Source organism: Macaca fascicularis, chromosome 15, assembly GCF_037993035.2.
Source record: "Macaca fascicularis isolate 582-1 chromosome 15, T2T-MFA8v1.1".
NCBI classification, from domain to species: Eukaryota; Metazoa; Chordata; class Mammalia; order Primates; family Cercopithecidae; genus Macaca; species Macaca fascicularis.
The window spans coordinates 44,663,268-44,676,220 of NC_088389.1; the positions used below are offsets into that span (position 1 = coordinate 44,663,268).

Consider the following 12,953-nt stretch of genomic DNA (forward strand, 5'->3'; position numbering starts at 1 on the left):
TTGCTTGCCTTTGACTTTTGGCCTCTCCAGCAGGGCCACTAGGTCTGTTGTGAAGGTTGTGGACCAACTCTAGGGGTGCTGCTCATATTACAACCATCTTAGATTTGTATAGTCATTGAGTTACTTTTCAACAGATGATAGTAAAGTGTTTTAAAGGGTGTCTTTTTCTAATTCACTCAAAGGTCCCAAATGGGCTCTCATCAGCCCTGTATTCTGAGCCTAATTTATCAACTGGATACAGTCCACATCTATCTATATAGTTGGCCAGAGAACCAACTGAAATAGTGAGTGTAAAGCCCCTTGAAAACTAACATGGTTTGGAGATTATATTTCCCAGGGTTCTGTTTGTAATCGTCTAAATTTGAGGGATCGCTATGTGAAAGGTAAAACAAGTTTCAGTCTGCAAGTGTTTTATCTCCCTTTGAAAACAGACACAACAGAAAACCAAACACCGCATGTTCTCACTCATAGGTGGGAACTGAACAATGAGATCACTTGGACTCGGGAAGGGGAACATCACACACCGGGGCCTATCATGGGGAGGGGGGAGGGGGGAGGGATTGCATTGGGAGTTATACCTGATGTAAATGACGAGTTGATGGGTGCTGACGAGTTGATGGGTACAGCACACCAACATGGCACAAGTATACATATGTAACAAACCTGCACGTTATGCACATGTACCCTATAACTTAAAGTATAATAATAATAAATAAATTTTAAAAATAAAAATAAAAAATAAAAAAATAAAAAATTTAAAAAAATTAAAAAAAAAAAAAAAGAAATTTAGTTGATTATAAGTAGTAAGGGAACTTTTAAGAGGTAATCAGGCCATGGGGACTCTCATGAGGCCTTTGGCAGATGACAGCATTTTGATCTTGGAATTCTGAGTTTCCAGAACTATGAGAAAATAAATGTCTGTCTTTATATATTTAAAAAAAAAAAAAAGAAAAGAAAACAGACACAAAAGTCAGCATTCAGATAGTGCATATCTTCTCAAAATCCACCAGGATTCAAAAAGTAACTGTGTACTCATCAACAGGACTTAAAAGAATGTTCCAATTTCTGAGAGTTGCTTCACCAATAAAGTAGTTGAATTAGTTATAAAATAGTTATAAATTCTCTTCTCTGCCTGAGTCTTTAGATAAAATGAGCAAATGGAAGGCAAACCCTGCCTTGTCCTCATCTCCACCACTGACCATTAGAAATTGGGTTTGCTCCAGTGGACAGGTCTGAGGGTAGGCTAATAAGAAGTGAAGAAAATTGTAGGCTGGGCACGGTGGCTCACGCCTATAATCCCAGTACTTTGGGAGGCCAAGGCAAGCAAATCACCTGAGGTCAGGAGTTCGAGACCAGACTGGCCAGCATGGCGAAACCCCGTCTTTACTAAAAATTAGCCAGGGCACGGTGGCGAGCACCCTGTAATCCCAGCTACTCGGGAGGCTGAGACAGATAGGAGAATCACTTGAACCCAGGAGGTGGAGGTTGCTGTGAGCCAAGATAGTGCCACTACACTCAAGTCTAGGCAACAGAGCGAGACTCCGCCTCAAAAAAAAAAAAAACAAAAAAAAGAAAGAAAGAAAATTGTAAATTTTTAAAACCCAGCCCACATAAGTCATTCTGCAATGTAACGCACATTCAAGAAATAATTATTTTCAGGGAAATAGCCCACATAACACCTTGTTGATTCCTCTCCCTATGAAGATTCAGCTAAGTATAGCTCAGTCTACTAACACGAATGATGTCATATACTTTTGATTTGGCTTGGAAAAGAGGAGGCCTGAGCAGGCAGCAGATTTAGCTTTCTAATTTGGCCTGTTTTGAGACAATGTTTTCAAGGAGTTGAACATTTAATCTGCCTTTCCTGTAAGAACTGTACTCAGGGGAACCGAATAATTGATGAGTGAGAAGTTTCACTTTAGAAAAAGATCTCAGGATTGTCTTGGCTATGCGGGCTCTTCTTTGGTTCCATATGAAATTTAAAGTAGTTTTTTCTAATTCTGTGAAGAGAGTCAATGGTAGCTAATGGGGATAGCATTGAGTCTATAAATTACTTTGGGCAGTATGGCCATTTTCATGATATTGATTCTTCCTATCCATGAGCATGGAATGTTTTTCTACTTGTTTGGGTCACTCTCAGGCCCAAGCCAGAATTCCACTTTCAGTGTGACACTGAGGACCTCCAAGGTCTGCTCTCCAGTAAAACTAGTGAGAATTGTTTAAAAAACAAAAGAAAACAAAACAAAAACAAACAAACAAACATTTAAAGACTCTGGAAATGGCCCTAAGGACATACCACAAAAGAAGAAATATTTGTTCAAGAAAAATCTACAAAAACTCAGAATTTCAAGAATCTGAGGTATGTGAACCAAGATCCATGCCCACTCTGTCCTCCCACCCTCAATTCAGTGAGGCAAAAACTATACTTCAGGCTGCTTCAGCCTGGAACACAGAGCTGCCTCTCCCCTCAGCTATCTTCCCAAGAGGGACAGGATGTCAGCATTTCTCATCCTTCGCCACTACTTGTTGCTGTAGGCAAAGTTCCAGGTGAGTACAACTGATATAAATCCAACCTCCACTTGTGGAAATAGGCTCTACCTTGGGCATGGTACCGTTGAAAATACTAGGACTCAGAGTTTGCCCCAGCTCATGGGCAGAGTTCCACGCTGAGAGGCAAGCCAAGGAGACCTGTGACTGCTGCCTCTCCCATCTACCAAGCACTTAGAATCTAATATGGGGTGTCACTCAGGAATAAGCACATCACTGTTCCCATGCCCACCACCAGGAATTTGGCTCAGAGATTTCCTCAGATACAGATATAAGTCATAGAACAGAGAAATTTGGGAAACTCTTAAGTATATGGAAATTAAACAACGCAGTCTTACACAACCAATGGATTTTTAAAAAATCAAAAGAGAAAATACTTTGAGGTGAATGAAAATGAAGATATATCAAAACTTACAGGATACAGCTAAAACAGTACATAGAGGGATATTTATAGCTGTAAATGACCATATTACAAAAGAAGAAAAGACCTCAAATCAGCAATCTTATACCACCATAAGACTTTGGAAAAGAAGAGCAAATTATACCTAAAGCAAGCAGAAGGAAGGTAATAAAGATTAGAGTGAAAATTAATAAAATCAATAATTTTTTAAAAAACAGAAAACCAATGAAAACAAAACTGGTTCTTTGAAAAGATAAACAAAATTGACAAACTACCTAACTGACCAAGAAAAAAAGAAAGATGACTCACATTACTAGAACCAGATATAAAAGAGGGGATATTACTACCAACCTTTAAAGGATTAAAAGAAATACTACAAGTAGGCTGGGCACAGTGACTCACGCCTGCAATCTCAGCACTTTCTAGGCCAAGGCGGGTGGATCACCTGAGGTCAGGAGCTCGAGGCCAGCCTGGCCAACTTGGTAAAATCCTGGCTCTACTAAAAATACAAAAATCAGCCGGGCATGGTGGCAGGCGCCTTCCAGCTACTCGGAAGGCTAAGGCAGGAGAATCACTTGAACTAGGGAGGTGGAGGTTGCAGTGAACCAAGATCATGCCATTGCACTGCAGCCTGGGCAACAAAAGCAAAACTCTGTCTGAAAAAAAAAAGAAACGAAAAGAAAAAGAAATACTACAAGTAAATATATGCTAATAAATTCAACAAGTTAGATGAAATGGACAAATTCCTAGAAACATGCAAACTACAGAAACTGATTCAAGAAGAAATAGGACCAGGTGTGATGGCTCACGCCCGTAATCCAGTACTTTGGGAGGCTAAGGCAGGTAGATCATCTGAGCTCAGGAGTTCAAGACCAGCCTGGGCAATATGAAACCCTGTCTCTACCAAAAATTAGCCAGGTATGGTGTGGCTCATGCCTGTAGTCCCAGCTACTCAGGAGGCTGAGGTAGGAGGATCACTTTAGCCTGGGAGGTGAAAGTTGCAGTGAGCCAGGATTGTGCCACTGCAGTCCAGCCTGGGTGACAGAGTGAGACCCCGTCTCAAGAAAAAAAAAAAGAACAACAACAACAACAACAAGAACAAGAAACAGGCAATCTGAATAGGGTTATATCAGTAAAGAGTTGAACAAATAATCAAAAAAACTACCCACAAAGAAAAGCCCAGTCCCAGATTGCCTTACTGGTAACTTCTACCAAACATTTAAAGAATTAATACAAGGCCGGGCACAGTGGCTCATGCCTGTAATCCCAAAACTCTGGGAGGCCAAGGCAGGCAGTCACTTAAGGAGTTCAAGACTGGCCTGGCCAACATGGAGAAACCCCATCTCTACTAAAAATGTAAAAATAAGCCAGGCATGCTGGTGGGCACCTGTAATCCCAGCTACTCAGGAGGCTGAGGCAGAAGAATCACTTGAACCCAGGAGGCAGAGGTTGCAGTGAGCTGAGACCACACCATTGCACTCCAGCTTGGGCAACAGAGCAAGACTCTGTTTCAAAAAAGAAAAGAAAAGAAATAATAATACTATCACTCCTCACAAACTCTTCCAAAAAAACTGAAGAGAAAGAAACACTTCTCAACTCCTTCTACGAGGTCCTCATACCAAAACCAAAGACATCACAAGAAGACTACAATATCTCTTATGACATGGATGCAAAAAAAATCCTAGCAAACTGAATCTAACAACATATAAAAATAACTAGACAACATGATCAAGTAGGATTTATCCCAGGAACACAGATTGGCTTACATTCAAAATTCAATTAATGTAATACACCATCTCAATAGAAGAAAAACCAAAAATACATGATCATCACAATAGATGCAGAAAAAGCATTTACAAAATCCTATGCCTTTTCATGATTAAAACAAACACACACAAAAACAAAAAAACACACAAGCACTCAACAAACTAGGCAAAAAAAGGGAACTCAAGGCTGGGTATACCATAGCTCACACCTATAATCCCAACAGTCTGGGAGGCTGAGACAGGAGGATCACTTCAGCCCAGGACTTTGGCAACACCGCAAGACCTTGTCTCTACCAAAAATAAAAATTAAAAAATTAGCCCGGCATGGTGGTGCACCTGTGGTCCTAGCTGAGGTGGGAGGATCACCTCAGCCCAGGAGGTCGAGGTTGCAAGCAATCAGCTATAATTGTGCCACTGTACTGCAGCCTGGGCAACAGAGTGAGACCCTGTCTCAGAGAGAGAGAGAGAGAGAGAGAGAGAGAGAGAGAGTAGTGCCAGGCGTGGTGGCTCACACTTGTAATCCCAACACTTTGGGAGGTCAAGGCACCTGGGCAACGAAGTGAGACCCCATCTCTACAAAAAATACAACAAAGTAGCCAGGCATGGTGGCACACACCTGTAGTCCCAGCTACTCAGGAGGCTGAGCTGGGAGGATGACTTGAGCCCTGGGAGTTCAAGGCTGCAGTGAGCCATGATGGTGCCACTGCACTCCTGCCTAGGCAACACAGTCTGTAAAAGAAAGAAAAGAAAAGAAAAGAAAAGAAAAAAGAAGAAAAGAGGGAATGCAATATAATAAAGGGCTTCTATGAAAAACTCAAAATGAACATCATACTTAATGGTGAAAGACTGAATGCTTTGCCCTAAGATCAAAAATAAAACAAGGATGTCTAATCTCTTCATTTCCATTCAACATTGTACTAGAGGTTCTAACCAGGACAATTAAGCAAGAAAAAGAAATTAGAAGCATGAAGATTAAAAGGAAAGAAACAAAAACATCTCTATATGCAGATGATATAATCTTGTATATAGAAAATCCTAAGAAGAGCTTCCAGATAGCCGAACACATGAAGATTCCTGAAGGGTGGCTCGCCCAGGGAAAGCATGGAAGCCCCTTTCCCCATACCTCGACCTACACATCTCTTCATCCGTATCCTTTGTAGTATAATAAACCAGCAATTGGGCAGGTGCAGTATTAGCTCCTGCTAGATGAAAGGAATGATAAGCCAAAAACGAGTTGGGCTGCATGTCAGAAGGCATCTTTCCCTACTTTGCCTGCAGGAGCATCACATTAGAAAAACACACTTCATTCATGAAGTGGAAGCCTCAGGACCATGTGACCACCCTAAAGTCACCTTGACATGTTAGGGATGAATTTGGAAGAGGACAATGATGGGGTTTAGGACATGCAACCCCAAAATATGGCACCTTGCCGTTTGAAAACACAGCAGAACCAGGAAGGTCACTCTCATCATTCCCTCCTCTCCCCAAAACAAGTTTCTCATTTTGAGAGGGACCCTCCCTATACCCAAAGGAAAAGAATATCCTTAGCTCTGAAGACACAAGGGACACAAAGAAGAATCTGCACAAACAGGCCTTGCTAAGTTCCCCCAGTTTATTACCATTAGATCATACTCTTTTGTCCTCCAATCACATTTCTCCACAACTGTCTACTCTTCATCAAACAGCATAAAAATACCCAGGTTTCCCTGTTTCTTTGTCTTCAATAGGGAGGCTCCCGTGTCATGTAAAACTTATATGAAATAAATGTGTATGTTTTTCTCTTGCTAATCTGTCCTTTGCTATAGATGTCTCCTAGCAATAAGAGAGAAAAGAAATCTTTCCTCTGTCCCCAACAACACTATCAATAAAGGCAAAACACTCCAAAAAAGAGAAAGAAGATAATAAGAAATCCAATAAAAAACTACCAAAACTAAATAACAAGGTAAGTAATGTTGTGGGATACACGATCAACATGCAAAAATCAGGCAAAGATTATTATTGGCCGCTAAGACCAGAGAAGAGACGCCCAGACATTATGGGCCTCCTGATGGAAGAATACAATGCCATCTATGAAATTTTCTTGCCAAAAAAACAAAAAATTCGTGAAGCAGTTCAAGCCTCTGGATCTAACAGTTTGCAGGAAATAAAGAGAATAAAGAAATGTGTTAAACACCACCATGAGGATACAACTGGCAAAATCAAGAATGTAGGAATCTACAGACCAAACAACCCAGTTTCTTCAGCAAATAAATTGCAAGGAAAGAAAAAGGAAAAAGGAGAAAGTGGGACCTATAGATTAAAGGATTTTAGGGGCCAGGTGGCTCCCACCTGTAATCCCAGCACTTTGGGAGGCCAAGATGGGAGGATCACTGGAGCCCAGGAGTTTGAGACTAGCCTGGGCAACATGGCAAGACCCCATCTCTACAAATAATTTTTTAAAAAATTAGCCAGGTGTGGTGGCGCATGGCTGTGGTCCCAACAATATGAGGCAGGAGGATCACCTTAGCCCAGGAGGTCAAGGCTTCAGTGAGCGGTGATTGTGCCACTGCACCCCAGCCTGGGTAACAGAGTGAGACCCTGTGTCAAAAAGAAAAAAAAAAAAAAGAAAGAAATTTTTGAGCATATCAACTAAATACAATTTATGGACCTTATATGGATTCTAGTTTGATGGTATCAACTGTGAAAAGAAATTAATAATAGAGGGAAATTTGAATTTGCCTGGATATTTGATATTAAACAGCTATGATTAATTTTTGTAGTTATTTTTAACACTTTTCTTTTAGAAGTGTATGCTGAAATATTTATGGATAAAATGACCTTTGCTTCAAATAACCTTGTTCAGGATGGGGGTGTATATATATGAAACAAGATTGGTCATAAATTGATAATTCTTAGGTAATGGACACATGGGAGCTCATGAACTTTTGTATGTTTCCAATTTTCCTGATTAAAAAAAAAATGGAGCCAGCATCCTCGGGACCCACATTAATCAATTATAGAGGAAGACAGACAGCACACCAGGAAGGAGAGGAAGTCAGACTCAGGTTAAATATGATGATGAATAACCTACCATTGTTTCTGGAGAATGAGGTGAGAGAACAGCAGAGTGGAATAATGAAAAGAGCTCTGACCTAGCACTAGGAGAGCCAGATTCCAGCTCAGCCCCACTTCCCAGCTCATGAGCTCAGTCCAGACATATCCCCTCTCTGAGCCTTGCTATCCTTACCTTTAAAATGGGGCTGCAAATTAATGATCTCTATATTGTGTTGTTAAATTCTTCCTCCTTAAAATTTGTCCCAAATGATGGCTCTGGGCAGTCCTAATGTTTTGCAGGACTCAAGATAACTGTACAAAAACAGGTCTACTAACCATGTCTGAACATTTAAAAACTATAAATTAAGCTAACAAATTGTTAAATAAAACATGTTCTAACTTGCTATCTTGATCAGTATACCTTCATGATCTAGAAAGCCAGGTTCATTCAAAATCCACAGATTCCTTGAAGTTCCACACTAACATGCAGCACTAGAAGAACCAGCCCTCACTTCTCATGATCCCATCCTTACTGGGAAAGGCCACAAATGCTGATACGCCAGTCCATCGGCTCAAGCTCTGGACAAATTCCTCTCCAAATACCCTCCTGTTACCCCCCTGAACCCAGCAGTGCACATACTGGTGGGATAGTCCACTCTTGGGAGGATGGACCCACAAAAGAGGCCTGCAGAAGCCATGGAAGTAGGCAAGAGGCCACTGGGCAGGGAATTCCAGGGTTCCAAATACCAGGAACAAAGTCTAAAAGGGGAGTCACAGACTTCAGCTAGGTATACATTCACTTGGCTCTGCAGATTTCTCCGCCATGAGGGGCAGCACAGCCAGAACACCAGAGGACTTTCTAAAGCATGGGGCCAAGGGCCTTCCTTGCCCAGATCTAAAATACTGAATACATCAAAGTGTCATTATATTATTCTCTTTCCCTTTACGTAATTTTGAAATTTTTACATTAGGACTAAAACATGAAAAAAAAAAAAAACCCTCCAAAACCAAGTTAGAGATTCCCTGAGACTCTGAAATTCTGAGCATCACTGAAACTTTCCTGAAGACTCAGTTCCTTAGAAACTAGAGCTTTTCGCCAGGCGTGGTGGCTCATGCCTGTAATCCCAGTCCTTTGGAAGGCTGAGGTGGGCAGACCACCTGAAGTCAGGAGTTCGAGACCAGCCTGACCAACATGGGGAAACCCCTGTCTCTACTAAAAATACAAAATTAGCCAGGCATGGTGGCATATGCCTGTAATCCTAGCTACTCGGGAGGCTGAGGCAGGAGAATCGCTTGAACTCGGGAGGTGGAAGTTGCGGTGAGCCAAGATCATGCCATCACACTCTAGCCTTGGGTAACGAGAATGAAACTCCATCCAAAAAAAAAAAAAAAAAAAAGAAACAAACAAACTAGAGCTTTTGGCTGGGCACAGTGGCTCCTGCCTGTAATCCCAGCACTTTGGGAGGCTGAGGAGGGAGGACTGCTTGAGCCTAGGAGCTTAAGACCAGTGACACAATGAACATTATGTGATAACAATGTAGATCCCATCTCCAAAAGAAACCATTTCTAGGGAATGAGAGAAAAATCTAGGGAGCACCATGGCAGCTCCCATGAGCCAAATTCAGCCTCCTCCAACTGGAAACCTTTCAGAGCTTCAGAGATAAGAGTGACCCAAGAAAACAGACACCAAGAGACATCTTTCCCTTCTTCCTAGAAACAGAAAATGAGTCTTTTAATTGAGAAGCAGTTGTGTTTAATCACCAAAATTATACTGACCCTAACGCAAGAGAAATCATCTAAATTTAAAAGGGCTGGGGATTTTCCTCCTACATTTATTTTAGAGGCAAGTAGAGGTGAACGAAGAAAACTGAATCCCTAAGCTCAGATCTCAGGCCCTGGTAAAAGCTCCAGAGAGCAGAAGCCCCTCTCCTCTTGCCCTTACGTGAAACGTTGCTGCCCTCAGGTTACCAACCATCCCACTTTGGAACACGGCTGCCCCGGGGGATGCCTTCAGTCTATTCCTCCAGAGGCTTCTCTGCCTCAGAGTACTGGTTCTCCTCATCCTCATCATCAGTCTCCTGAAGAATCCTCAGTAGTTTGAGCTCAGAGTTCCAGCCTGTTCTAACCATGATTTCTGAAAAGTTAAAGGAGATCTTCTTTTGCCTGGCAGCCTGGGCTTTTAGCACAGCTTCCACCGGAGCACTAATGTCCTTGTTAGTGGGTTCTGTTTCATACAGTTCAGGACCTAAAAGAAGATGTAGTCATTAATTGCACCTGTAAACTCCTCTCAAATAACTACGACAAATGGAGGACAGAAAAGGAAAAACTGGGATGTTTTTTAGGACTTGTCTGAGATAGGGGAACTGTGCCTTCAGGGAGGTAAACTATCCTGGACAACACAGGTTCAACTCTCCCTATCCTCAGTCACTTACTAAGGTTCCTCTACTCTAGTAACTTACTTTTTACATTGTGGTGGAAATCCACATGGTCACAGTAGTCCATCTTTGGTCTCTCTGTGGAATCCTGAAATTCATCGGGGTATAAGGAAATTTGAATCAAGACTTTAGGAAACTAAAAGGATTTTTCTAAAAGATGCTTTTCTTGAAGAAATTAACATCTAAGATGAGCCAGAGACCCACCTCTTGGGACTGAAGAGAAGCTTGTATCACACGTTCTTTGCCCTCCATGCTATCCAAATGAACCTAGAACCACTCCTTCCCATTCCCTGCAGTCAACTAAGGGCAGATGGCCTCCAAATATGGCTTCCAACAATTCCTCCCATTCCAGTATGCACATGCTGTTCCTCCCATCAAGAGATAGGGCCTATTTCTTCTCTTATTTACTCTGGGATGGACTTGTTTCTTCTTTGGCCAAGAAAATGTGGCAGAAGTAACAATGTTTTAGTTCCAGGCCCATCCCTTAAGAAACTGCTTTCATGAGACTACTATGCTATCAAAAAGCCCAAATAAACCACATGCAGAGGCCTCAGGAAGGAAAACCAGCAACTTGGCCAACAGCCTCAGCCCAGCTGCATTAAGTGACCTCAAGCAGGGAAAGAAGAACTATCCAGTCAACCCACAGAATCATTAGAAATAACAAATCACTACGGTTAAGCTTTGGGGTTGTTACACAGTAATAGATAACTGAAACCGGGTCCTAGCAGAGGCCTGGTACATTGTCACCTGTTTCGAGGTGGTTCCTTTTTCCATCTGCTGCTGCTGCTTCATGTCACTGTTCTGACCTGGCAGAGTTCTGTAACCTAGTAACCAAAAAGTCAATTCAATCTTCCTCTTATTGGCATATCATATCCTCTTTTGGGGCTTCTAGGTGACCCCTAGTCTACAAGTGACTCCACATCCAGGAAAAGACAAGACCTTGATGGCAGGTAAAAGGTAGTTAGACCTTCTGAGTTTTATTTGAGATTCTGCTCACCTGGGACTGTAACTTAATCTATTACAGAATTAGAGATTACAGTCAAGTGTGTGTTAAAAGACCCAGGATTCCTCCAAGAAACCCTAATCTACCTTTTCACAGAATGTGACTTATCTTACCAGAATGTGACTCATCTTCTTGCGCCATCCCTCATGCACCCACAAACAAAGCAAAAACAAAAACCTCTAGTTTTATGTTTCTTTTGCATCAGCTGCTTCCCCAACTAGTCCGTAAGAAGATTCATTCATTCTTTTCTCAATCTCCCTTTCCCTAAACAAACATCTTCCAAGCTGCCACCTGAGGCATTATGCTAAAATATAGCATTTCCATCGACTCCCTACTAGCACTGGTTCTCACCTTAGCTGTACACTGGGAGAACTGAAGAGCTTCAAAAAACAAACAAACAAACAAACAAAAAACACTGAGGCCTAGTTTCTACCACCAGAAATTCTGATTTAACAGCTGGGATACAGCCTGAGTATTAGAGTTTTAAAAGCTTCTTGGCCGGGCACAGTGGCTCATGCCTGTAATCCCAAAACTTTTGGAGGCCGAAGTGGGCAGATCACCTGAGGTTGGGGGTTCGAGACCAGCATGATCAACAGGGAGAAACTCCATCTCTACTAAAAATACAAAAACTTAGCCAGGCGTGGTGGCGCATGCCTATAATCCCAGCTACCCAGGAGGCTGAGGCAGGAGAATCGCTTGAAATCGGACCCAGAAGGCGGAGGTTGTGGTGAGCCGAGATCGCACATAGCACTCCAGCCTTGGCAACAAGAGCAAAACTCCGTCATAAATAAATACATACATACATACATACATACATAAAAGCTTCATAATTGGTCTTAGTGTACAGTCAAGGCAGAGCACCACTGGCCTGGATGATAAAGGTCAAATGACTCAGCAGTCCACACAAGCCCCTGCCTACCTCTTTGGCGTGGTAGACCACTCTCCCTTAAATACCCAACCCCACAACCACACTCAACTGCTCAGTATTTCCTGAGCAGCTATGATCCTCCTAGATGCCTTTGCACAGGCTATTCCCTCTCAAGAGTTATTTTCCATATCAGGAAAACTCCCACACATATTCAAGATCCAATGCAAAAATCATCTCTTCCATAAAGCCTTTCTCAACTTAGTGAGGACTGGCCACTGCTCTAAGAACATGACTCACAGGGGCACCCCAGTCACCCAAGCAAAACTGCTCCTATTGGAGGCATTGGGAAGGGGTACAAAAGGCACCAGAATGGAATTCAGAGTGGTCACCCTAGATGGAGTGCTAACCTTGGATACATCACCTCCTGCCCGGGGCCAAGCCCTGATTCTGTCCACCTCCCATGAGAAGGGCAGGAACCTTCTAACCTTCAGGTTAGAGCAGATCATTGGCATCAGACAACTAAGTGAGATAGGAAGAAAAGCAAGAGGGCAGCATCCTTCTACAGGAAACCTCATCTCAGCCCCCCCAGTGCCCCAGGATTGGAAAGCTCTTTCTGATGATTAAACAGTTGTTTTCATATTAAAGTCAGCAATGTCTAGTCTGAGAAGGGCACAACCATTCTCCAAGGTTTGGGGGGATTCTTTTTCCCTCCTCCCATTCTCCACTCAAGTTGAAAAATTTCAGAGGGATAGGGGTAAGTATATGCCTGAGCTCAGACATGATAAGGACTCCAAAAAGGGGAGATGTTCTTTCTCGTGTCCAGCATGAGCACTGGAGCAAAAGAACTGCCTGACGAGAATTGTCTCCCTGACTCCTGGATGGAGCTAGACAATGTGTGTGA

The 12,953-nt window shown here is 42.4% G+C and overlaps 1 protein-coding gene across 8 annotated transcripts in view; it reads right to left on the reverse strand.

Annotated features, from left to right (window-relative positions):
* Positions 1-12,953, reverse strand: part of C15H9orf43 (chromosome 15 C9orf43 homolog) — a 45,421-nt gene that overhangs the window by 16,488 nt on the left and 15,980 nt on the right. For 6 of the 8 annotated variants that reach the window (XR_012424456.1, XM_074016782.1, XM_065530183.1 and 3 more), the window contains 3 exons: positions 10,929-11,005; positions 10,206-10,269; positions 9,477-9,991 (listed from right to left, as the gene is read on the reverse strand). The exons of the other annotated variants lie outside the window; for them this stretch is intronic. Coding sequence is in view for 5 of the 6 variants with exons in the window: in XM_074016782.1 (XP_073872883.1) it covers positions 9,762-9,991; positions 10,206-10,269; positions 10,929-11,005 (371 nt within the window). In the remaining variant the exon portion in view is untranslated. Of the gene's footprint in view, positions 1-9,476; positions 9,992-10,205; positions 10,270-10,928; positions 11,006-12,953 lie in introns of those variants that run through there. 8 annotated transcript variants of the gene reach the window in all.